Here is a 25,290-nt window from a genome sequence, read left to right as displayed (position 1 = left end):
TCTTTTTAAATAAATAAAATAGTGTATACCTGACAGACACATTCCGTTTCAGCGCCTGTCCCTTTAAGAGCTCCCTCCCCAAAAGCCCGGTCTGCTCTGATTGGCTTATGAGAAAAGTATGGCACACCTTTGTAAAGGTAGCTCTCAAGCTTTTTTGGGCGGTGTATTCTAATGAGGAAGGAGAACCAAATCTGAATGGCTTGTTGAATGTCTTCGGATCCAGACAGTCCTCAACAGACTGACTGTGTTGTCTTGTGATATTGGTGAGAAGAGAAGCCGGAGAAGAGCTAAAATGAATGTTTCTTATGAAGCAAAAGGGGATGAATGTTGATGAACGTATCAAAATTTCTATCGGCTGCTTCTTTCAGAAGAAATCACACTGAAAGTTTAAAGATGAAATCTCTGTTTATTTTGTAAACACATTAACAATCATGAGGATGCCTGAACTCAACGGCCACAAGTTCACAACACCTCATACAGCAGCAAAAATGAACAATTCAAATGCTAACAACAAATATTAATATTATTTCTGTCCTCATTCAGGAAAAAAAAAAGCGAACAAAGTGTTAAAATAAGTCAAACCAATAGTCTGCTGAGGCCCTCCAACGTCATCAGAGCAAAGCTTTAACACAAACAACATGTTCTACCTGTTCTACTGTCTCTTACTGGACGTGCAGACGAGCATCGTTTCTGTAAATAGTGTACACCAACATTACAAAAACCTGAAGAAGCTGTAGTAGATCTGTTTTCACAATATTTCACATTTGTTGTCCCTTCTAAATCATGTCAGACCCTTTAATAACAACCAGACATTTGATTGTGAACATATCATTTGATAAGAACATGAGTACCATTTTGAATAGAATGAATAAAACCTGAATGAGAACTTATTAAAAAAAACAACACAGAAACAAGAGACAAGAGGTGAACTTTCCAATCAATCAGTCCCTCTTCCATTGTTCCGTCATTTTGACTTAACTGGTAGTGCAGTCCTTTTACTGTTCAAGGAAAAATTTAGAAAGTCAAACATTTAATATCTAATAGAGCTGATAGAAAAATACATGTATCTACATGTAAATATACAATGTATGCATGTAGTTTGAGCCTCATTTGGGTTGTGCTCTGCTGCTACCTCTTATTGAACTTGACCCCCAGAGTTTCTCTCCCACAGTAACAACAGCTGGCTGCCTGCTTGGGGCTCCAACTCCTGCAAGAAGATGGAAGAAATGCAATAATGTTATTTCAAAAGCAGAGAAAGTGGCAAAAAACACAACACTACCAACCTGTGGTATTTTCTACTGACTAGCTGAATTTGATCTTTACAGTTTGGAATGAACATTCTTTCCATTGGTTAACCTTCTATAAAGTGTTTGAGGAGGAGAAACAGAAAACCAACTGTAGAAAAATATACATTAGAGATTAAATGAAATTAGCAACAATTTGATTGAACAATTCATCGTTTAAGTCAATTATCTAAGCAAACACACCAAAAGTGAAATGTTTCTCTTTTTTATCTAATTTGAAATGAAATATCTCCGTCTCATGGTCAGTCGGTTGCATCTTTGACATCCCTACTTTCTGATGTTTCTTTCATTGAAAAGTGATCAATCGTAAAACTAAATGATGGATTACTCAAAAGTAAAAAGATCCAATGTACAACATTCAGCAATAAATACACTCTCGGTCAACACTGCTGTTATTGCCCCAAAACAGCAGAGCCAATCCCAGATGAATTGAATAAATATAGTTCTCATGAACACTGTAACGCTCATCATAAAATACAGAGTGATAACAAAACAATGGAAAGCTGATCAGCTTTGACACACAGCCTTTTTAATTGACGTGTCTTTAAAGTGGCGGCTCTGAGGCGAGGACGTCTGTTCTTCTCCTCTCTTCTCACGTCTCCTCCTCGCCTCCTCCGAACGTATACCCCGTCAGTGGAACTGAGATGCGAGTCAAGGAGGTGAGGAAAGGAATCGAGAAGGCACAAAAAGGGGAATTTTTTACAATTAAATTGACGTTAATTCTTTTTACAGAATAAACTCATTAACATCGGGGAAGGAATCGTCCGGATTGGATTTATTTGAGGGGAGTGGACTTTGAGATGATCTCCGCCTGCGGGGCGACCACCCAGCAAGACCTGCCAGACCTATCGCTACGGAAACCGGAGTCGAGAGAGAGAGAGAGAGAAAGCTGCGGTGGAACTAAGCTCAGCCAGCTAGGACCTGAAGCTAATTCACAACCCAGTTGGCTCCTGGCTAATGTCTGGTGGCAGGAAAACTCAGACTAAACAGCAACAGGAGATCGGTGACAGTTGAGCCCACATCTTGACAGAGATCTGGATCCATCGTTCATCCTGGATCAAGCTGCACCTGACGGACAGACAGCAGGACAGAGCGCAGGACACCGGTGGGACCAGAGGAGGTGGACTGTTTACACAATGTTTTCCTCATGTTGATTTTTTTCTGTGAAGATGTCAGCCATAATATCTGCTCAGAGAATTGTTTTTGTTGCTGCCGTTTACATTCCTTATGATGCAAATGTAAAAAATGCACTACAGGAAGGAACTGTATGTTTGTCACGTTTTTACTTTTGTAACCGCTGAGCTACAACTGCATTTCGTTGTGCATACCTGTGTTGCATAATGCTCCACCCACTGTGGGACAAGGTTTTAGAGTGTGAAGGATCACCTTGTTTTTCTGTATTTGAGTTAAGATTTGGTCTTTAGAAGGATTTCTGTTGACTGTGTTCTCTGCTGCCATCAGGTCGACGCTACTGAGTCAAACTGGCCTGAAAATTATCTACAAATAACCTGTTCCTTCTGCATCATCACCCTGTACAAATGGAAATGGGTTCTGTGCTGTGACCTGTTTATACTGTTCTTGTGAAGCGTAGCTTTGACATATTCAGTCCTATTCTACATGTGTGTGTGGTATTAAATGTGCATTGTTGGTTGAATTGCTTTTTGACAGACATAAAGTTTATCTTGTATCTAGACCCAGTAGCACCGTCCCCTCACCTGTCCGTCCCTGCTGATCTGGACCTTCTTGTTGTCGTTCCAAGGGTTGAGGATGTGTTGGGAGCACTGGAAGGGGAGACTCTCCTTGTGGATCCACTCTACACTGAAAACCCCTCCGAGTCCCATGAAGCCCCAGTCCTGGCAGCTCTCCTGACTGATGGCTGATGTCATGCGGGCGTAGCCCTGTGAAAAAGACAGAATGCAGCACTTCTGTTTTTCTTTAAAAGATACGCATCGACAGTGAGGTTAAAGTTCTGGCACATGGTCTGAGCTCTGGTAATCCAAACTGAACTAGCATTGATCAGAGTGTTACCTGGAAGTGTCCAGAGCCCTGAACAGAGAAGATGAGGATGATAGCGTTCTTCTCCAGGAAGGCCTTTGTTAGTTTGTTCTCATTGCTTGGTGTGGTCGACCAGATACCTCTCTGCTGAGAAATGTCTATGTTCCTCACGTTGCTGCTCTTCATGATGAAGTACCGCGCTGAAGAGAAGAGCAGCTGAGGTGATGGTGGCTTTGAGATCGGCTGGAGGAAAAAACAACAGCATAGCTTACTTGTTAGAGAACGATTTATTGATGAGACAGTAACAAGTCAAATGAAACATGTCCATCCAAACACTGAAGGCTCTCAGGGGGACATGAGATGCTCTACAGAGGATTCACAACAACAGCCTTGCACATTTTTATCCCCGGCCTCAGAGACCGCTCCTGCTGGGGCAAACCTTGTAGCGCAGACAAACCCTTGTTAAAGGGGAACTCCACTGATCTCACATCAGCACTGTGGCTCAGTGATGGAGCAGGTCGTCAATCAGAAGATCAGCAGTTCCATCCCTGGATCCACTAGTCCATGTAGATGTTTGCTGGGGCAAGACACTCAACCCAAAATTGCTCCATCAGTGGGTGAATGACATGTAGTGTTAAAGTGCTTTGAATCGTGCCTTACAGGCACAAGTCCATTTACCATTTACTGCATGTATGAAGAAAGAAGTGTAAAGTGTCTAAAATTGTCTCCGGAGGGAGCATTATGAAGTCCGATAAATGACTCATGTAACTTGAGTCAGCGTTGGTTGGGTCTGAAGACTACACGTTTGAAAATAAAAGTTAGAAAGAAGTGAGCTCATTAGACCTCCTTAGCCAGCTCTTCATCTCTGCTTGCTTCAACATGTCCATCGTGAGTCCGACGTAGTTACACAAGTTAAATGATAAAAAGAAAAACAGGGATTTTTTCTTCTCCTATTGTGCCTAACTTCAGGTATGGGATTAATCTGCAGATGCTCCACTTCTAAATGAGACCAAACGTTTTTGTGGATGTCAGTGAGCCACGACAAAAAGCCTGCAACAGACTAAGGTAAGGCTTGTTTGTAGCTTAACCGATTGACAAAAATGCAAATCACATGCAGCCCCTTTTGGCTGGTTAAGAGGAGTGAGTGATTATCTAACAGACAGAGGGACAGACAACCAAAAAAAACAGACAACCACACAGACAGACAGACAACCACACAGAGAGACAGATAATCAGAGGAGGATTTAAAATGTCAAAAAAATCTAATGAAAATGAGGAGGATCAACATTGCTCGGCAGACAGTGCATACCTTTCCTGAGGAGGAAGGACAGGGGCTGTAAGAGGGACTGTCCAAGGTCACAGAGCAGGATGAGCTGCTGGAGGAGTGAGGCTCCTCACAGAGCTGCTTGATGGGCAGTGAGGCCTCCTCTCTGTGCTGGGCTTTCCCCTGTAGAAGGCTCCAGGCTGCAGGCATCCTACGAGACCTGGTGGGAAGTGTTGAAGTAGAGCAGTAGTGTGAGTATGAAGTGAAATGTTAAAATATAACATGAATGACTATTTCCAAACACCAGTCTGGGAGTTGTTTAGTGGCTGTATATTAGAGAGCGGCCCCTATTTCAGATTTCTACGGTTTTATAATATTGTAGTTAGAGGTCTTCCTGTTTTCTGGTCTGATTAATGCCAATTTTCCCACCTCAGACCACAGGTTAGGCTCTGTATCTGAACAGGTATTAAGCAACACAGTAGCACCTTTCAACTCTGAGTCCCATCGTCTGCAGAACTTTTCAGACCACTCGGCAGTTGGGCATCAGCGATGGACAGGAGGAGGAGCATAGAGACATGATGGGAAGCTTTGTGGAGTGGTAGAGGAGAGAATTTGATGAGATGCAGATCGGGAGACTGAGACAGCAGGAGTTGGATGGCATTGAGATTATAGAGACCGTAGGCCCTGATTGTAAAAAGGAAAAGCGATGTCGGCATTTTGTGGGAGTTATTTTACGTGACTGTGATGTAGTTGGATGAAAAGATGAACGAAAGTTACAGATGTAACTACGGTTCTATTAATCCTGGATGACCGCAAGAGGCAGGGCTTAACACTGAATACCTTCCGTCTCGCGTACACGCAGGTCGAGACTTTAGATCAACAAAGTCATGTTTGACCTCGGATGACCCAGCCGGGTATAAGTTCCGGTGTCATCCCTGAGATCAGTCCTACAGAATCCTATCACAAAATCACGATATTCCGAGTGACCAAGAACTCTTGGGGTCGTAGCACACATATCCTCCACAGGCACACAGCTCTGGGTCTCCCAGGACGTGGAGACACTCTTAGTAGAATGGCACTTCACTACGGATGGCAGAGCATGCCCTGTCTGCATAGGTAATGGCCTCCACTATCCAGTAGGACAGGCACTGTTTTGAAATAGCCCTTCTTAGGACCACCATAACAGACAAAGAGCTGCTCCGACCGCCGTATGCAAGCGATGGCTTCCACATAGGCTCCTAGGGCCCGCACCGGGCACAGCAGCCTTGACCTCGTCTTTCCCGGGGGGGTCAAACTGAGCAAGCTGGATAGGCATATGAGCGTGCCAGCACCTTTGTGATTAACACTGTTTTAGGCCACAAAGTGACACCCGAGCCATCTGCGTTCCACCTCAGACAGGGTTCACTCACCGACAGGGCATGTAGCTCGCCCACCCGCTTTGTCAAAGTGATGGCAAGGAGAAAAAACGTTTTGGCCAACAGCCACCTAAGCTCTGCTTCAAAGGGAGGCAAGCCAGGGTGTCTTGGAGCAGAGTTTGTGCAGCAGGGAGAACCAAATCCTGGCTGACCATAAGGGGGCCACCAGCAGAAGTCTGTGGCCCTGTTTAAGCACTCAGAGAAGCATTGAAAAGATCAGAGGAAACGGTGGGAAGGCATAAAGAAGACCCTCTGGCCACATTTATTTTTGGAGCTCTTTCATACGGTCCTTAGCAGACCACTGCCTCTGAGCAGTCCTGTTCTGCCATACTGCACCCCACCTTGACATGTAGGGCATACATGTCAAGGTGGGGTGCAGTATCCCTCTATGGGGAAAGAGCAAGAAGGCACTGCCGTGATACCCCTATTGTCTTGTGCCTGTGCCACTTGGCGTCCAATTGAAGACTGTTCAGCCATCTCTGCAGGGGGACAGGCCCTCATAGTGACAGCATACAAATCCACACCAGTGAAAGTTATGTTCTGAGAGAGGCTCAGAAAGCTCTTTTCCATGTTCACCATGAGGCCCAGCTGGGCCACGTGAGAGAGAAGGCGAGCCGTGTCCTGTGCTGCCTGAAGCCGGGATTGCGCATAAATCAGCCAATCGACCAGCTACGGCAGTATCTTCATGCCCTGTGATTGCAGGGGGAGAGGGCAGCCACAAAGCACCTGGCGAACATTATAAGGGAAAGTCCAAATGTAAGCACCCTGAACTGAAAGTGACGGACTTGACAAGGAAACTGTCTGTGGTCAGGCACAATGGGAACATGGAAATACGCGTCCTTCAAGTCGACAGACGTGAACCACTCTCCACTGGAAACAGCACGAAGAACGTCTGCTGTGCTCAACATGTGGAATGTTAAGACCCTCAGGAACTTGTTGAGTCCCTTCAGATCCAGGACTGGGCGCAGTCTGCCGTTACTCTTTTTTACGAGAAAGTAGGTTGAGTAGAACCCCTCGGGCTGTGACAGGGTGTCCAACATCTCGATTGCACCCTTGGCCAGCAGCGCGGCTAACTCTGCCAACCGTGGAAAACAAACAAACAGCAACTCTAATGTTATAGATAACAATGTTAATTAATCTCACTGATGATGACCGAAGATAGGAGCGTCCGCCGGCCGAGGGCTCAATGGTCCGAACGGCGAACACACCTATCCCTCCTGAAAGGGACGGCTTGTCGCAGCCTTTGGAGGGCGAGGATTTCTAGTCTCCGGGTCCCTGCAGACCCTCTCTCCGATGTTTGCCTTCATTGCGTCCTGGTACATGTAAGCACTCCTAGCGCAGCTCCGCGAGCAGGATAACTCAATTCAAATGTGACAACGTAATGAAAAGCTAAATGAGGAGAGTGGACATGGATTGCTCTTTTCTGTCCTTTGACATGGATCCTTACAGCACTGCCAGGGAGGACAGTTGCCCATCAATATCTTTAAGCACCACAACACATCACACTGCAATTCCAATGTTTGCTTCATACTTGTCATAGTTGGTGTTGGTGGGTAGTTGGGGGCTATTCTTGGAGCTCTTCGCTGAAGCCTGGGGCCCGTCCTCCGACGACATGGGCCGGGGCCTCTGGCCAATCCCTGTGGGCTGCTGCAGGCCTGCTCCCTGCTCCTCTGCCGCAAGCACCTGATGAACATGAGTTTGAGTTCCAGTCATTTACCTGCACCCTGGTGTACAGTGGGTACGGAAAGTATTCAGACCCCTTTAAATTTTTCACTCTTTGTTTCATTGCAGCCATTTGCTAAAATCGAAAAAGTTCATTTTTTTTCGCATTAATGTACACTCAGCAACCCATCTTGACAGAAAAAAACAGAAATGTAGAAATTTTTGCAAATTTATTAAAAAAGAAAAACTGAAATATCACATGGTCATAAGTATTCAGACCCTTTGCTGTGACACTCATATGCTGTCCATTTCTTCTGATCCTCCTTGAGATGGTTCTACTCCTTCATTGGAGTCCAGCTGTGTTTAATTAAACTGATTGGACTTGATTAGGAAAGGCACACACCTGTCTATATAAGACCTTACAGCTCACAGTGCATGTCAGAACAAATGAGAATCATGAGGTCGAAGGAACTGCCCAAGGAGCTCAGAGACAGAATTGTGGCAAGGCACAGATCTGGCCAAGGTTACAAAAGAATTTCTGCAGCACTCAAGGTTCCTAAGAGCACAGTGGCCTCCATAATCCTTAAATGGAAGAAGTATGGGATGACCAGAACTCTTCCTAGACCTGGCCGTCCAGCCAAACTGAGCAATCGTGGGAGAAGAGCCTTGGTGAGAGAGGTAAAGAAGAACCCAAAGATCACTGTGGCTGAGCTCCAGAGATGCAGTAGGGAGATGGGAGAAAGTTCCACAAAGTCAACTATCACTGCAGCACTCCACCAGTCGGGGCTTTATGGCAGAGTGGCCCGACGGAAGCCTCTCCTCAGTGCAAGACATATGAAAGCCCGCATAGAGTTTGCCAAAAAACACATGGAGGACTCCCAAACTATGAGAAATAAGATTCTCTGGTCTGATGAGACCAAGATTGAACTTTTTGGCGTTAATTCTAAGCGGTATGTGTGGAGAAAACCAGGCACTGCTCATCACCTGCCCAATACAATCCCAACAGTGAAACATGGTGGTGGCAGCATCATGCTATGGGGGTGTTTTTCAGCTGCAGGGACAGGACGACTGGTTGCAATTGAAGGAAAGATGAATGCGGCCAAGTACAGAGATATCCTGGAAGAAAACCTCCTCCAGAGTGCTCAGGACCTCAGACTGGGCCGAAGGTTCACCTTCCAACAAGACAATGACCCGAAGCACACAGCTAAAATAACAAAGGAGTGGCTTCGGAACAAGTCTGTGACCATTCTTGACTGGCCCAGCCAGAGCCCTGACCTAAACCCAATTGAGCATCTCTGGAGAGACCTGAAAATGGCTGTCCACCAACGTTCACCATCCAACCTGACAGAACTGGAGAGGATCTGCAAGGAAGAATGGCAGAGGATCCCCAAATCCAGGTGTGAGAAACTTGTTGCATCATTCCCAAGAAGACTCATGGCTGTACTAGCTCAAAAGGGTGCTTCTACTCAATACTGAGCAAAGGGTCTGAATACTTATGACCATGTGATATTTCAGTTTTTCTTTTTTAATAAATTTGCAAAAAATTCTACATTTCTGTTTTTTTCTGTCAAGATGGGTTGCTGAGTGTACATTAATGCAAAAAAAAATGAACTTTTTCGATTTTAGCAAATGGCTGCAATGAAACAAAGGGTGAAAATTTTAAAGGGGTCTGAATACTTTCCGTACCCACTGTAAATCCACATGTCAGTCATTTTAAGATACAGATTGAGATCCAGACACCATACCTACTCATGAAAGAAGTGCACACAGTAACACACATTTTAAGTCCGAACCAAGCACTATGAATAAAACAGAGATCCCCAAATGTTGTAAACAGCCATAATATTCTAAAAAGAAGAGGATTCTTCAGAGGAAGAAAAGAGAATGTGACATACAGAAACCAGGGTTCGGATGATGGCCTCGTCTTGTTGAGACCAGGGCTTTGAAGGACAACGGATCCTCTTGATGAACAAATTTTGCCACTTCTGCCTCAGTTCAAACACCAGTCCTGCAGCCTGAAAACATGATACACAACATGACATAAAATGGCATGTAAATAGGGAAAGATTTAGTTCAAAATATCAAGGTGGCAGGGTGGAAACCAAACAATAACAAAGGCGTAAACTTAACAAAAGAGAAACCGTTATCTATATTGTCTACTTTCTCCAAAGTATTGGAGGGAATTGTTTATAGTAGATGTAGTGATGTCCCATTACAGTATCTCAAAGTAAATGCATTAAATATTGGGTCCCCCAGGGGACCATAAGAGGAAGCTCGTCCTCATACTGTGTATTAATGATTTTGGTAAATGGTAAATGTACTTGAATTTGTATATTGCCTTTCTTGTATTCTGACCACTCAAAGGGCTTTCCACTACATGCCATTCAGCCAGTCACATGGGGTTCAGTGAGGTGAAGTGTCTTGCCCAAGGACACCTCAACATGGACTGGAGGAGCTAGGAATTTAATTATTTGAATTTCTCTCGAAGAATATCATTCTACATTAAGTGTAATTTGCTAAAGATACAAATATATTTTGATATCACACAAATGAAATGATTTGAAAAAGAATGAAACGAGGAAGTGATTAAGGTGGAAACATGGCTAAAATGCAGTATATTATTCTTAAATACAAGCGAGGCAAACCTAATTGTATTTCGCTCCAAAAAGTCAGGTTATTGAGAGAATTAAGTCCACCAGATTCCTGTGGTACACATTGATGAGTTTTTAAACTTTAAGGGTCATATTGATGAACTGGCAAAAACACTGTCCAAATTCATTGGCCAGTTTTACAAGTTGAGGCTTTTTCTTCCATTTAGAGCACTTTTAACCTTATACAAGTCTTTATTCAAGCCTTATATGGTTATAGTTATATAGTTGTTCATGGGCATTAGTGTATTATTGAATTGCTCCCCATCATCCTGTTTACACATACTTAGTGTCTGCAGTTATGTTAAGTTGATGGTGATCTGGTAGCAGATATCGCCACTAGTCAGTGCTGTTCAGGCAGCTGGAGGTTACAGGGTTAAGAAAGGAGAGAGGAGAAAAAAAGAGGGAGAGAGGAGAAGTGGGTTTACCCACGTCGCCCATGACCCTTACAATATCTCCACTTGCCATATGTCTTTATTCAATTGACTTACCTATGTAACCAATTTTTGGGGCTGATGGAATTAAGTATTTTTGACCATTTAGCAGTTAGGGCGAGGCTAGTTAGATTTTAGAGTCTTTGGTTAGTCTAATGTGTTTTGTAGGTTAAGAGTGTTACTGTAAAAGATCTAGACAATGTATTAATAAACATCTATTAGAAATACTAGCTGCTTAGTGTCTGGACACCTATTCTCATATCACATATCTCCTTTATGTCTTTTGACTGGACTTGTATTTTAACCGTGTTGGTAATAAACTGAACTGAAATAACACAGAACAAAAGAGCGTAAACATCTGTGAGGGAATATGAGAAAGCCTTGAGAACTTTTTCAAAACGAAATCGATTTGGATGATCACAATTCGAGAAGTAAACTACTCTTAAAGGTTGGGGACAAGGCAGCAAACATACAGTCTGCGTTCTCTTTGGTAACACTCAGTAGACACTGGTTAGCCCACCTGAGAGACTTCGAATTTCTACACACAAACATTCAGAGTGGTACTCAGGGACCTCATTGTGTAGTCAAATGATAAAATATGTGTCCATATTTGAAAAACATTTCTTTATTGGAAAAAGCCCTATTGTTAAAGTTTCTAAATTCCATTTCTGACAATATTCAAATGTGACACTTCATTTCTTCGATGAAGAGGGTTCTCAATATTTCAGCATAATGCAGCTGAACCAGGAGCCCCAAAAAGCGGGACTGGAGCATGCTGATGATTTGAAGCCTTTAATAGTCCAACGCTTTGACCTTAATGTGAAATCTTTCATAAAGTGCAGCAGCACACATGCTGTCTACAAGCTGAGACATCCCTGTGTAAAGTCACAATTAAAGACTGCAAATCAATTAGTCTGCTCCTAGCCCCATTTTGCAGATGACCATTATAGATTACAGCTTCCAGTGACTGCTGCGGATTCCTTTGTGCACTCTCAAGATTTCTGTTTTCTGTTTCTATCTTGGGACGTCCAGCCTCTCATGTCCAGGCTGTCATTTGGGCCATTATTTCTGCTGGGCCATCAGACAAGTACGGCCAAGTGTTGTCCAAACATAAGAATTTAAAAGGCCCTCAGAAGCATATACAGTAGATAGCAAGTAAAAAAGGGCCAAGAACAGACCCCTGAAGCAGATCAGAGACGTCATCAGCAATTGCTACTGACACAGAATCAAATCAACTGAGGGCAGCGTCAAATAGGCTAAAACATTGTCTCAACCTGTCAATAAAAATTCTGTGATCCTGTGTGTAAAGGGAGGCTGAGCTAACCCAAAACTTTTCCATTTTCTATTTCCTAATGTCAGGGATTCTACCATAAACATATTCACAATGGCAGCTTTTTAAAATTCACTGCTGAGGCGCAAAGTAGACATTGATTTGTTTTTAGAGGTCACAAGCCAAAAACTTTTGGACCACTGACATAGATCACAATACAAATGTTTTCGATTGTCGACACCGATGTTCCCTCACCTCTCTGTCCAATTGAAAGACGAGCCAGTCATCTATCCTCAGCTCAGCCATGTCCTCTGTCTCACTGTCACTGATGTCATCTGGCGGACTGTCTGAAAGAAAGAGCATGGAGAAAGAGACTGAATCTGTACAGGCAGGCTTCTAAATCAACCTCTGTCATAAAACAGAGAGTGCTTTGTTAAACACCATGACATTCATAAAGTTAAATGTCTTCAGGATTGATTTTAGCAATGGTTAAGACGTGAGAAATTTGGGAAGGGCATGTCTCCTTTCGGTCGGCCTCAGAGGATAGTGAAAGAAACCCCATCGTAACAGGTGGAGGCAATGTTTGGAAGACTGAAGGAAAGCACGGCCTTTCTCCATCTCTCATGAAGAGAAGGTATCTGGACAGTGTTGGGATGACTTGGTTTACACCAAATTCAGTTATGAGAGTTTGCTCAGCCCCCCCGAGAAAGCTTCTAAAAGTCAGAATCATTTGGCCATGTGTACAAACACGAGGAATATGATTGTCTTAATGATCTCTTGTAGAAAGTCTCTTTACTAACAGATGTTATTCAGTTTAGTAGATGAAGAACAAAACACTGTTCATTAGTTTAACTGTAAGAGACAGAGATCCTCTGAGCAGCAGCAGAGTAAGAAGAGAAGAAATAAACAGTCATTGGTCAAAGAAACTGGAAGCTTTGATTTAAACAGCTTCCTGTTTCAGTGTCAAGAGTTTCACAATAAAAGCAGCCTATAACAAGCTGGAATTAGCTTTAGTAAAGCTCTTCTTCAGACTTCACTATAGAATTAAAAAGGTTAGTCTAGGGTTAGCACTGTGGGAACAGCAGCTGGACCAATCCCAGTTTAAACCTCTTCATTCAATATTTACAGTTCAATCATCAAACTAATTCAACATCAAGTTGAAGAGGATTCTCCTGCCATGTGACACTGAGGACATCCACTAAATGTGTGCTTGAGTTGTTTCATTCTTCTTCTTTTGGGGACAAAACTATTTTGAATGTGAATAAAACATTTGGTGTCCTAAATATTATTTTAAATCTCTGATAAAACAGTCATTTTTGAAGGAAAGAAGAAAACATCAATATAACAGGTGACCACAACTTTTGGACGGCTGTGTCGATTCGAGAGGAGCAGTGCAGATTCCATCCTTAAATAAATATTCATGAAGAAAAAAAGTCATGAGATTTTGTTTACCAGTAGCTCTCTGTGCAGCAGGTTCCTGCAGAGCAGAGCTGGGTAGTTTGGCACACCCTCCAAATACGGCCACGGTGATGGCAGTCATCATGGAGCAACAGCGGACACTGGCCATCCTGTGGCCTCGGCTCATCTCGTCGTAGATCAACCAGTCTGTGGGAAGGGCCTGGGCCGATTTAGCTTGGCTGTTCTAAACACACACACACACACAAACACAAACACAGTCACACAACTAAAACCTTTTGTCTATTAATCAGTCCGTCAGTGCTGTGTTAAGGGGCTGCAGAGAAAATTAATTTCATCCAATTTGTATAAAAGTAAAGGAAAAATGCACCGAGACATGGTTGCAGGGGATCCATGTGTTAATGTAGTTCCCTCCTCTCTGGCTCACTAACTGTGTGGCTTTAGAGTTGGACAAGCCTAGATGGAATTAACTCTTTCAAAAAGTTAGAAACAAAAATGCTGAAATGATTATATTGGTGTCCTTTCTTTCTGTACACAAACATTTTTTAAAACATATGTGTTCATGTGTGTAATAACTAGGCATGGATTCTGCAGGGCTTGTAAAGGTCTGACCCCTCTGGACAGTATTTAGAGGATAGAAAGTTGAGTTAAGAACTTTCTAGTGGTGAGACCACAATGCAAAGACAGAATCACATATTAATGAACTCTTTTGTTTCCCTACCTCCTTTAACTGGGACTGGCTCAAGATAGATGTGGGATGAAAGTGGACCTTCTTCTCCCTGTTACTGGAGAGCAGGGAGGTCTCCTGGTTGATATGGACCAGGTTTGGATACATGCCAGCCACCAGGGCTGCCTTCACCACGGCCCAGTTCTCAGAGTTCAGATTCACATCCCTGATGTCACTGCCCCCACGGGCTCGCACGAAACCTGAGTAACAAACAGGCCGGTAACAATACTGGTCTTCATTTACACACTCGACAAAAACTACATAAATAACACATGTGTTTTCTTCCTGTCCAAGCAATATAGACACACAATCGATGTCAAGTGGATAACAGGCAGTCTGGTAAAGGCGGGTCAAAACACACACATGGCAGAGTGAGGAATATAAAACCAAAATGTAAGTGGAACAGACCAATGGCTCGGAGCTGTCCCAGCAGCTGTGTCCTCATTCCCAGTATCATGTCCATGGTGGCCTGGGACAGGAAGTTCTTCTCACAGAAGGATCTCTCCCAGCCTTCACTGCGGGCCTTCTGCCATGCCTAACACCACACAGGACAAAAATGAACAACCTCCTCAACTCCATTCAGCTGGGGCTATGTGCATCATGATACATTGTCACACGTTAATTAATAATCACTTTTTATCAGGATATGAATGTTCCTTACTAATGCATACATCTAATTATCTTATCTTGTCTTAAAGGAAAAGCCTGTAAGGCTCAACTGCACAATGTATTATTTGGTGTCCGTGTACAAAAAAGCACACATGGTTTCACATGGTTTCTTCTGTAAATAGTCTATTACCAAGTCAGGGTCAGTTTAGATGAAACATAACACTAATCTCTCATTCTGCAGCAGTAAACTGCATCATATTTTGGGAGTCTAGTTATGACTGCATGATCAGGGACCTCTAGTGGTTGCAGTGACTCACACTTTCTAAGAACAAGTTTTATTACTGGTTTTATACTGCCACTGACTGCCCGCTGACTCCTCACTCCCTACTCTAACCGGCCCCCGGCAGATGGGGGCCACTAGTGATGCCACAGCTGAGAGCATCTTTTATCAGTAGCTGCTGATAATAAGGGAAAACAGTATGCGGTGTGTTTGGTTAACAACCAGCACAAACACTGCTGTACTTCTCCACTCAGCCGCTGCATCAAGGACAGACAGCTTGGTGGGTTTAATTTTGATTTAGTAGAGATTGTATAAAATGTAATGTACAAATAAATCCTACACACTGGTCCTTTAAGTGGGAAAGAAGTTGCTCTTGAACTAGGGTTGGGCGTTATGACAGTATTTACCGTGTGACGGTAGCAATTCGTCCAACGGTAGGGATTTGGTACCGTTTCATCCGCAGTAGCTATCCTTGTGTGATACAAATTGGTGTAATTTTTATATGCCACTGACTAAATCCAGGCTGGTATTTATGTACACCTGATAACCTTAGAAACCTGTTTAGAAATTATTGTTCTCAAAAACCTAAAAGCTTGCATTTTGAAAGAATTTGGGTTTTACTGTTTTGACTGTTGTTTTTTAACACGCTTTGTTTCATGTGAGTCAGTTGTTTTTGTTTGTATGGACATTTTTAATAAAAGTAGAAAATAATCAAATGTGATGAAGTACGGTATGGTTATTTTAGACCATTTCTTCTTTTAAATTACAGATTTACTGAATCGTGATAAAAAATTACATATAAGATGATGGGCCATATTGCCCATCACCCCTGTCCCAAATTGTGTAAAAAGGCCCAGCTATCCACCAGTTATCTAATTGCCCATCATGTTCTGGAAAAAGTGGTCCGCTAATTGGCAGATAACAAGCTGCTGCTCCCTCTATACGAAAGCAATAAGATATAAGCAGTTTAACTAAACAATAACACATTCAGGCATGCTATATTTTCATAGTTCTTAGAGACCTGAGGAGGTAAAACTGGAAAGTATTACACAGAATAAAAAGAATAAAAGCATCCTTTACATCTCTCCTCAAATCAAAGGTTTCCCATATTTATCCCCCACCTACCTGGAAAGCTCTCAGCAGGGCCATGTGGTCGCTGAAGGAGGTGGAAGTGAAACATTTGCGGTTGTGTAGTGCCGCTCTTTTCTGAGCCCCCTGGGCGGGAAGGATGAACGGGTCCCGATAGGCCAGTGTACAGGCAATGGTTAGAATGGGGTCCAGACACTTCAGCACCACGGCGCACAGCACCATCTTGCCCAAGTGGGGCTCGACGGGGAGGTCCGCCAGGTGGTAGCCCAGATCAGTCAGGTCTTCATTCTGGTCCATAGCATCTATTGTCTGCAGAGAAAGGTGGTATGAATCAATACCTGCTCCATGACTTTGTGTTGCTGGAATACTGTATGTGTATGCGCAGAATTGTGTAGAAGCTTGTGCAACAGATCAGGATTATTGAAGTATAAAGTGGTATTTGTTACCTTCAGCATCTGCACAGCGTTCTTAATGGCATGTGCAGAAGGAGGCTGTGGAGCTTTGGACAAGAACTCAGCTACTGGACAGGAGGAGGGGGCCAGCAGTTTGGTCTGCAGACACAGCTCCTAACACACACAACATGACATATTATCATTATTCCCAGGGTTGAATGATGATAGAACCAAATTATGAAAAAATTGTTTAATGAGCTCAGGTAACGCAATGTCTCCTTGTTAAACACAATAGTGCGCTATGAGCCACCAGTCTGATGTGTGTACAGGTGAATGTGTGTGTGTGGTTAAAAAATAAATAAACACTAACACTTCAACACTGAAAGAGTAAAAGCACCCACGCATCTTTTTTGTGTTATTTAGAAGTTCCACTTCAGAAATATTGACGTTTTTTTTTTACATTTGGAGTAATAATAATAAAAATAATGTATTTGGGTCCTTAAAAGGGACAGTCCACATCATAATGATGTTGTGCTTTGTACATTATTGCTGCAGTTTTAACATCAACAAGATCACAAAATTTGAAAGCCCTCAACACAAATAAACAATGCGCTGGTTGTTCGCAGTAACCCGATCGATTCACAACTCGCTCTCTTCTGAACATTTGAATAGTGTTGGTTTTCTCCCTCCACACAGGAGGTAATATATGGAACTACGAGAGAACAATACAGTAGATATACTGAGTTCTGACTGAAGATATGTTTTTGATTCATATCATATTTGAGCATAATTTATGAACAATTATCACACCCAGAAATGTATTTTGATGCACTCTTTCTTTAATTTTTACTTGATTATTCATTTGCTAATTACCAAGTATAATAAACTTTGGTCCAGTGCCCAGAGACCAGCGGGTATGTGGGAGGTAGAGACAGAGATGCACTTCCTCCACTGTCAGAAGATCTCTGCACTAAAAGGTTTCCACTTTGGGGAAATAAAGAAAATGACACTTTCTCAGAGGAGAAACTGTCAGTTCTTCAAGGTGAAGGGCAGCAGCTCCTCAGGCAGCTGAATATATATTTGCTGACACAGCCTGAGGGACGCACAGTCAATAATAGATCCACAAAATGAAGTCACTGTATTAAAACTATAGTATAATATGAACCTGCATATGATTCTGGTGTATGTAATGTGTAATATGTGTACTGTGAATGCTTTGAAAAAAATATATTTTTGTTCATGCCATAAAGCTAAATTTAATTTAATTGAAAAAATAAATAATAATAGAGACGGTGGATATAATAGAATGATATTAATAATAACAGTAAATGATGAACACTAAGCAGAGCATTTACTTTATGGAAAAACTATGAGTGTTCGTAAAAAATCTAAAAACGGTTGCTGTGATGAATGTCTTGAAAGCAAGTACTTCCACATGAAACAGGCTATAAAGATTGCGCGTGTGTGTGTGTGTCTGTGTGTGTGTGTGTTTTTTGCTACCTGCAGTGGCATCCGCAGCAGCTGTGGAACCTGGAATTCTAGCATGTTGTTGAACCTTAGTCGACTGAAGAGGCGGAAGCTTATCCCCGGTCTGCAGCGGCCGGCTCTGTGGACAGGTCACACATTCAGTAGATTATTTAACAGCGACACTGAAGAGTAGAGGATTTTACATTGAGTCAACATCAGGTGAGATGTAAGATGTAACATCTTTTGAGGTGATTAAAAGGGGGGAAAAAAATGGACATTGTCTATGTTACCTTCCCTTCCTTTGCAAAGCGCTGGCTTTAGAGATCCAAACCGTCTTCAACATGGAGACATGACTGAGGGTATCAAAAGACTTCTACAACAGGAAAAACATTTAGGAGTTTATTACTAACCACACGTGTGAACTTCTATCTGTTGTTGGACCTCATGTTACTCTTGTTTTGCAAATCCAAATGGCAGTGAGTATACCTCTTTAACCTTTCCTGAATCAATGACGAAGATCACATCGTTGATAGTGATGCTCGTCTCAGCAATGTTAGTAGAAAGAATCTGAAAGAAAAAAAGAAATGTTAAATGTAATTCTCTAGTCTGATAGCGAGGGAGTTTCCTACAAATTCCCTGTAAACTTCCATTCAATGGGCAAACCCAACTGGTCACCAGTTACTAGTCATAGTCCAGACAGGATGCAGACGTGGTGTACGGTAACTGGAACGAGCCACTCAGTGGCTGAATGAGGAAACATTATCTTTGAGTGTCTTGAGCGACTCACTATTTTCCTGATACCAGGTGGAGAGGTCTTCATGGCTCTCTTCTGATCCAAGGTCTGCATATCTGAATGTAGAGTGAACACCTGGTACCTGAGGGACGACAAACATCCATCAGAGACACACTACATAATATGCTGCTGTGCCGTACTACGCTCAGCACAATCAGCTGACCACATGGCACAAACAAAGACAATAAGGCTCACTTTAAAAGGCAAGATGAATCCATGACCAAGTCTAAATCTATACATGCAATATTTTCTTGATCATATATTTTAAGAACCCTGTATTTATCTGTATATTGCAGTACCATTAGGAACATCTCTAACTTATCATGACTTCAAATCAACATATCTAAAAAAGATACAATACTATAGATGTTGCATGATGTTCAAATGTACAGTATATGTTTCACCTTTCAGAGTGGGTGGAGAATCTCTTATCGTCATACAGGATGCGGTCCCTGAGTGATACTATCTCATCGTATCCAGGAAGAAAAATCAGGACAGCACCTGAGGACCAACAGATAAAGCTCACGTTGTAATAATCTGAAACAGGATCAGGATGAGGAGCATACAATGAACAGCCTAGTTGTTAAAATCCAATGCTGAGGCTCACCGTCACTGGTGGTGGAGCAGATGTTGTGCAGCAGATCCATGATGAGGTCCAGGTCCACCCGCTCATCGTCAAAGCTGTGGTGGTACAGTTTGAGCAGCTCCTGCTCCTCAGTGCTCAGTTCTGCACTGCCACACTGCATCAGAGTGGACTCATCAAGGCTACTCACCTCTCCCAGAGGACTGCACCAGAATGAGAATGATGCATCTTTACACTGAACATTCCAGAGACTCTTTTTGAAACACCAATACATGCTATTAACACAGCCTCTCTTTTGCAAAAAAAGAAGAAACTGATTATTCCTTTTCCACTTTTTAGAAGACTTAGTTTAGTTTTGCACATGGCGGTCAACATGACACTCACATGGAAGATTTGAGTAGATCCGTAGCATCTGTCTGCTGAAAGTGTTGGGCAAAGTCTAGGGCTGTCCTGAAATGAGATGAACACTGACACTCAATGCAACAGCTTGGAGGAATATTAAAACAATACAATGTGGTAGGTACAGTACATGTACTCATGCCTCCTTCATTTCCATGGACAATGAGAGGAACAATAACAAAAACTGGTCCTGACTGGCAGTAAATTGTAATTGGACGTCATTTAACATAGCGGCCTGATGTCAGCTGGGTAACATAACATGGTGGACGTCCTACCAGCCATTTGATGCCTTCATGTTGATGTCTGCCCCCATGCTGAGCAGCTGCTCCATCTGTGTGAGGAACCCTCGAGCTGCTGCCACCATCAGAGGTGAGGCCCCTGTGTCACTGTGCCTGTAGTCCACTGGGTAAAGAAAACAACTTGAGCCTTCCTATCTTTATACATCCACTCATTCTCCACCTAACACACATTCTTTTTCAGGATAGCACTTCAATATTATCACAGGAACAGCTCAACAATTTGGGTTCAGCACTTTTTTGCAAAGTCTGATGCTTTTTCATGAGACATAGAGGACCAACACCATTCTCATGTCTGTACGGTAAATATGAAGCCAGAACGAGGAGACGATTAGCCTAGTTTAGCATAAAGACTGGAAGCAGGGGGAAACAGCTATCCAAAATTTAGAAATACACACACTTATACCTCATCAAGTTGTGTTGCGGAGTTTTTCCGCTGCCAGCAGTTATGGGCAATACATGTAAACTTATATTGAAATATCTATTTAGTATATATTAATGTAGAAGTTTCTGGAAATAAAAGCAAAAAAAACAAACAAAAAAAACTGCTGATGAATTAAAAAAAAAAAATGGACTGGAATGTCCATTGAATTATTGCCTGACAAATAAATATACGTGAAATGAGGGATGAATGTAATCACAGATGTTCTGTATCAAATGTATATACACACGTGGACAAAATTGTTGGAACCCTTCCGTTAAAGAAAGAAAAACCCACAATGGTCACTGAAATAACTTGAAACTGACAAAAGTAATAATAAATAAAAATGTACTGACAATTAACTAATGAAAATCAGACATTGCTTTTGAATTGTGGTTCAACAGAATCATTTTAAAAAACAAACTAATGAAAATGGCCTGGACAAAAATGATGGTACCCTGAACTTAATATTTTGTTGCACAAGCTTTTGAGGCAATCACTGCAATCAAGCGATTTCTGTAACTCTCAATGAGACTTCTGCACCTGCCAACAGGTATTTTGGCCCACTCCTCGTGAGCAAACTGCTCCAGCTGTCTCAGGTTTGAAGGGTGCCTTCTCCAGACTGCATGTTTCAGCTCCTTCCACAGATGTTCAATAGGATTTAGATCAGGGCTCATAGAAGGCCACTTCAGAATAGTCCAATGATTTGCTCTGAGCCATTCTTGGGTGTTTTTAGCTGTGTGTTTTGGGTCATTATCCTGTTGGAGGACCCATGACCTGCGACTGAGACCAAGCTTTCTGACACTGGGCAGCACATTTCGTTCCAGAATGCCTTGATAGTCTTGAGATTTCATTGTACCCTGCACAGATTCAAGACACCCTGTGCCAGATGTAGCAAAGCAGCCCCAGAACATAACCGAGCCTCCTCCATGTTTCACAGTAGGTACAATTTTATTTTATTTGTATGCTTCATTTTTGCATCTGTGAACATAGAGCTGATGTGACTTGCCAAAAAGCTCCATTTTTGTCTCATCTGTCCAAAGGACATTCTCCCAGAAGCTTCGTGGCTTGTCAATATGCATTTTGTCAAATTCCAGTCTCGCTTTTTATGATTTGCTTTCAACAGTGGTTCCTCCTCGGTCGTCTTCCATGAAGTCCACTTTGGCTCAAACAGCGACGGATGGTGCGATCTGACACTGATGGAGCTTTGGAAGTTGTTCTGGGCTCTTTGGTTACCATTCGTATTATCCGTCTCTTCATTTTGTCATCAATTTTCCTCTTGCGGCCACGTCCAGGGAGGTTGGCTACAGTCCCGTGGACCTTAAACTTCTGAATAATATGTGAAACTGTAGTCACAGGAACATCAAGCTGCTTGGAGATGGTCTTATAGCCTTTACCTTTAACATGCTTGTCTATAATTTTCTTTCTAATCTCCTGAGACAACTCTCTCCTTAGCTTTCTGTGGTCCATGTTCTGTGTGGTACAAACCATGATACCAAACAGCACAGTGACTACTTTTCACCCTTTAAACAGGCAGACTGACTGATTACAAGTTTGAAGACACCTGTGATGCTAATTAGAGGACACACCTTAGTTTAACATGTCCTTATGGTCTAATTATTTTCAATCTTTTCTAGGGGTACCATCATTTTTGTCCAGGCCATTTTCATTAGTTTGTTTTTTAAAATGATTCTGTTGAACCACAATTCAAAAGCAATGTCTGATTTTTGTTAGTTAATTTTCAATATTTTTTTATTTATTATTACTTTAGTCAGTTTCAAGTTATTTCAGTGACCATTGTGGGTTTTTCTTTCTTTAATGGAAGGGTACCAACAATTTTGTCCACGTGTGTACATCATCCACAGGAATGTTTATCTCCATAGTATCAAGTGCAAAATGATTACCATTCTAATAGACATTTAAAAAATTGCATAATGAATGAGTGATTTCAGTAAGGTGAGTAAGAGCAGTGTCGTACCGTTCACACTTTCATAGAGGATGAGGTTGAAGAGCTGAATGAAAGCATCCTGGTCTTCATTGAGGAAAATGTTGGAAATGCATGAGTCCATCTCCTTCAGCAGCCACGGCTCCAGCTGTTCCATGTCATTCTCAGTCTGGGACATAAAATAGTACACTGACTCAACCGGAGTCTTCACTTATCCTCCTGTGACTTCATTAACGCCGAGTTTTACTTTTAACCTAATCTGATTCACAGCAGCCCACGTCCCTAATGCTGGGGATGAGTTAAATGCAGAGGTCAAATTCCATGTGTTTATGTATATGTCAAGAAAAAAATGAATATTTAAGATCCACAATGCAAGTTTGTTTACTCTGGGACCATCATCCTGTCTCTCTGGACTGACTGACGCAATGACGCGTCCAAACTATGTCAGCAAAACGCTGGTGCTCACATAATTAGTAGCAATTCCTGCCACCAAATAAATAATTGGAACAGAGTTGGCAACACTGGGCTCGGTTTTTCAGTAGGATCATCTTTGAAATCTAGTGTGCTCTTGCTAGTTTTCTCAACATAACCAACCCCAGCTTTTAATGGTATTCAGGAAGGTTTGGTACCGTGCACTGTAGTGCAGGCTCCTCTAGTGAATTTTTTACATTCTTTATGAAAACAATAGTAAAGTAAGCTTCAGGGAATACGAGCAGATACATCAGATAGCAGAGGCCCCATATTTAATGAGTATGGCACACATTGTTTTCGTGTATCATCATTGATAACGAGAGGAGATGCTGAACACTGGGCTTTAACTGTCCCAGTGAAGCAGTGCATAGAGAGTGGTGTGAATGTGATTGTGTCTGTTTACCGGCTTGTTGAAGGTGCCGTCCCCTCTGTCCAGGGAGCTGCTGTCCTGGAGGAAGCCTGGAGCAGACACAGGGGTCCTCTGTTTCTCCTCCTCTACTGCCTTACACCACTCTGTCAAACATTTCTGCTTCTTCTCCTCTGAGAACCAGGGCATGTGATACACAGAGGAGATTAAGACAAAGACAGATGGAAGGCTATAATGCATTTTTATTATTAAATGTGACTTGGTGGACTAATTAATAAAAGCTTCATACTTCTCTGTGTCTCTTCTTTGTATTTCTTAATGTCCTTATTGTTAAAGCCCGTCAGCGTCAGAATGTCTTCAAGAAAGAATTCCTTCACTTCGAACTGCCTTCCTATGACTAAACACATAAAACAAAACTCTTAATTTTATTAGTAATTACCATCAAATTCCACATTCACAGATAACACTCCAACCAGATTAGACTGAATTTGCATTACTTCAGTTAACAATAACAACCCATCTTTGTAATAGAATGAACTGTTTCTTGAATGAAATATGTTCTGACTGTAACACTCGCTCCAGTACTTATCGATCTATAAGTCTACCCAGAAATGTGTCATCTGCAATTTCTGGGTAACGCTCTCCCTTTATTTACCTGTGTTCATTGAAGTAAATAAAAGTTTGAACCATAGATCATTTTTGCTCGGTTTTCACTCCTGTTTTTTTCCTGATAAGTTAGGCTAGTCAAAAATGGCATCAGTTTGCACGAGTCTTACTCTACATGCTCTCTGGCCACCTTGTAACCATAGATCCATAGATGTGACGAGGATAGTTTGAATGCTTATCTGATTATCTGTCCAATGATATGAACCAAATGTTGCCTGTAGGTTTTGTGGTCAAGCTAACTAAGATGGTTTAGACCAAGAATTACTTTTGTTTTGATGAATCCCTTTTGAACTTGGAAAAATCTAAAATCTTTTTGAACAGCTTGAGGCTTGAACTCTTAATTTCGACACAAATTTCAGTTCTGAACTTCAACTCTTCAGATGTTACATAAATCAAACATGGTTAAAAACTATAACCAACAATTAACGCTTAACCCACTGACAGGAACACTATTTACTACAAGAAGATTTCATCCAAAACCACTGAAAGAAAGTTTTCATGACGTTATATGTAAAGTATACAGATTACCTATGATGTGATTATCCAATAGGACGCCTTGTTACGTTTGAAAATGTTAGAAATGTATAAAAATAATCATAATAACTAAAAGCTGGTACGAGCATTCATTTAGTGAACACAGAGTTAGCAGGACGTACGGTGGATAACAGGGCAGGAGCCAAAGTACTGAAGGAACATGTCTATATCCAGAGCTGCACTGGACAGGATCAGTTTCAGTGTGGGAATCTTCTGAAGCACGTCCCGCAGCTTGGTGAGCAGGAAGTCAGTCAGACCATCACGCTCATGCACCTCATCCTGTTAAAAACACAGCAGGTCACTTTAACAAGTTCAAAACAAAAGTCAAACTGGGAGCTGAATCACCTTTAAAAAGGAACTTGACATCCAATGAAAATGTTATTTTGCTGCCCTCCAGTGGTTTAGCTTTTCACCTTGCAGCAGTGATGTACAGGTGGACTCCAGGACCCAGTGATATCACTGCTGGTTGTGGTTACACACATTTCAATCAGAGAGGGCAGCAAAACACTGCTTTTCAGCCTGCTGTGATGTTACTCTTCAAAGAACAACCCCAGCTTCAAATACATGTTGGATTACAGTGTAAAACTATTTTCTGTTTATTTCTAGTCTTGATGCTCACCACAATGACATGTGTGACAGTTGTCAGGCTGGCATCTCCAGCCATCAACGTCCTGAGGAGCACTCCACTGGTACAAAAGGTCAGCAGTGTCTTAGGCGAGACCCTGAGGTTTTAAAGTCAACACTTACATGAGTCATTTCCATTTTAAGCATTATTAATTGTTACACAAGCTTGCAAATGTTAGATAGGAAAGTTAAATAGAAGACTTGGATTTCACCCACAGC

At 42.1% G+C, this 25,290-nt stretch overlaps 1 protein-coding gene across 5 annotated transcripts in view; it reads right to left on the bottom strand.

The window, feature by feature from the left end:
* Positions 1-401: 401 nt before the first annotated feature.
* LOC129102118 (3'-5' RNA helicase YTHDC2) overlaps positions 402-25,290 on the bottom strand; it is a 33,457-nt gene continuing 8,568 nt past the window's right edge. For 4 of the 5 annotated variants that reach the window (XM_054612104.1, XM_054612103.1, XM_054612102.1 and 1 more), the window contains exons 8-32: positions 25,067-25,169; positions 24,570-24,726; positions 23,537-23,644; positions 23,284-23,420; positions 22,443-22,578; positions 20,023-20,149; positions 19,733-19,798; positions 19,373-19,551; positions 19,170-19,266; positions 18,760-18,847; positions 18,459-18,539; positions 18,263-18,345; positions 18,006-18,111; positions 16,560-16,679; positions 16,150-16,422; positions 14,544-14,670; positions 14,130-14,335; positions 13,445-13,634; positions 12,248-12,339; positions 9,536-9,655; positions 7,510-7,661; positions 4,609-4,783; positions 3,333-3,542; positions 3,020-3,202; positions 402-1,207 (exon numbers count right to left, since the gene is read on the bottom strand). In XM_054612104.1, coding sequence (XP_054468079.1) covers positions 1,136-1,207; positions 3,020-3,202; positions 3,333-3,542; positions 4,609-4,783; positions 7,510-7,661; positions 9,536-9,655; positions 12,248-12,339; positions 13,445-13,634; positions 14,130-14,335; positions 14,544-14,670; positions 16,150-16,422; positions 16,560-16,679; positions 18,006-18,111; positions 18,263-18,345; positions 18,459-18,539; positions 18,760-18,847; positions 19,170-19,266; positions 19,373-19,551; positions 19,733-19,798; positions 20,023-20,149; positions 22,443-22,578; positions 23,284-23,420; positions 23,537-23,644; positions 24,570-24,726; positions 25,067-25,169 — 3,388 coding nt within the window. In that variant the 3' untranslated portion in view covers positions 402-1,135. The remainder of the gene's footprint in view (positions 1,208-3,019; positions 3,203-3,332; positions 3,543-4,608; positions 4,784-7,509; positions 7,662-9,535; positions 9,656-12,247; positions 12,340-13,444; positions 13,635-14,129; positions 14,336-14,543; positions 14,671-16,149; positions 16,423-16,559; positions 16,680-18,005; positions 18,112-18,262; positions 18,346-18,458; positions 18,540-18,759; positions 18,848-19,169; positions 19,267-19,372; positions 19,552-19,732; positions 19,799-20,022; positions 20,150-22,442; positions 22,579-23,283; positions 23,421-23,536; positions 23,645-24,569; positions 24,727-25,066; positions 25,170-25,290) is intronic. The other variant, XM_054612101.1, reaches the window with a different exon arrangement.

Source organism: Anoplopoma fimbria, chromosome 14 (genome assembly GCF_027596085.1).
Source record: "Anoplopoma fimbria isolate UVic2021 breed Golden Eagle Sablefish chromosome 14, Afim_UVic_2022, whole genome shotgun sequence".
In the NCBI taxonomy this organism is placed as follows: domain Eukaryota; kingdom Metazoa; phylum Chordata; class Actinopteri; order Perciformes; family Anoplopomatidae; genus Anoplopoma; species Anoplopoma fimbria.
The sequence above is the reverse complement of the archived record's forward strand: the minus strand, read 5'-3'. Positions and strand labels throughout refer to the sequence as shown.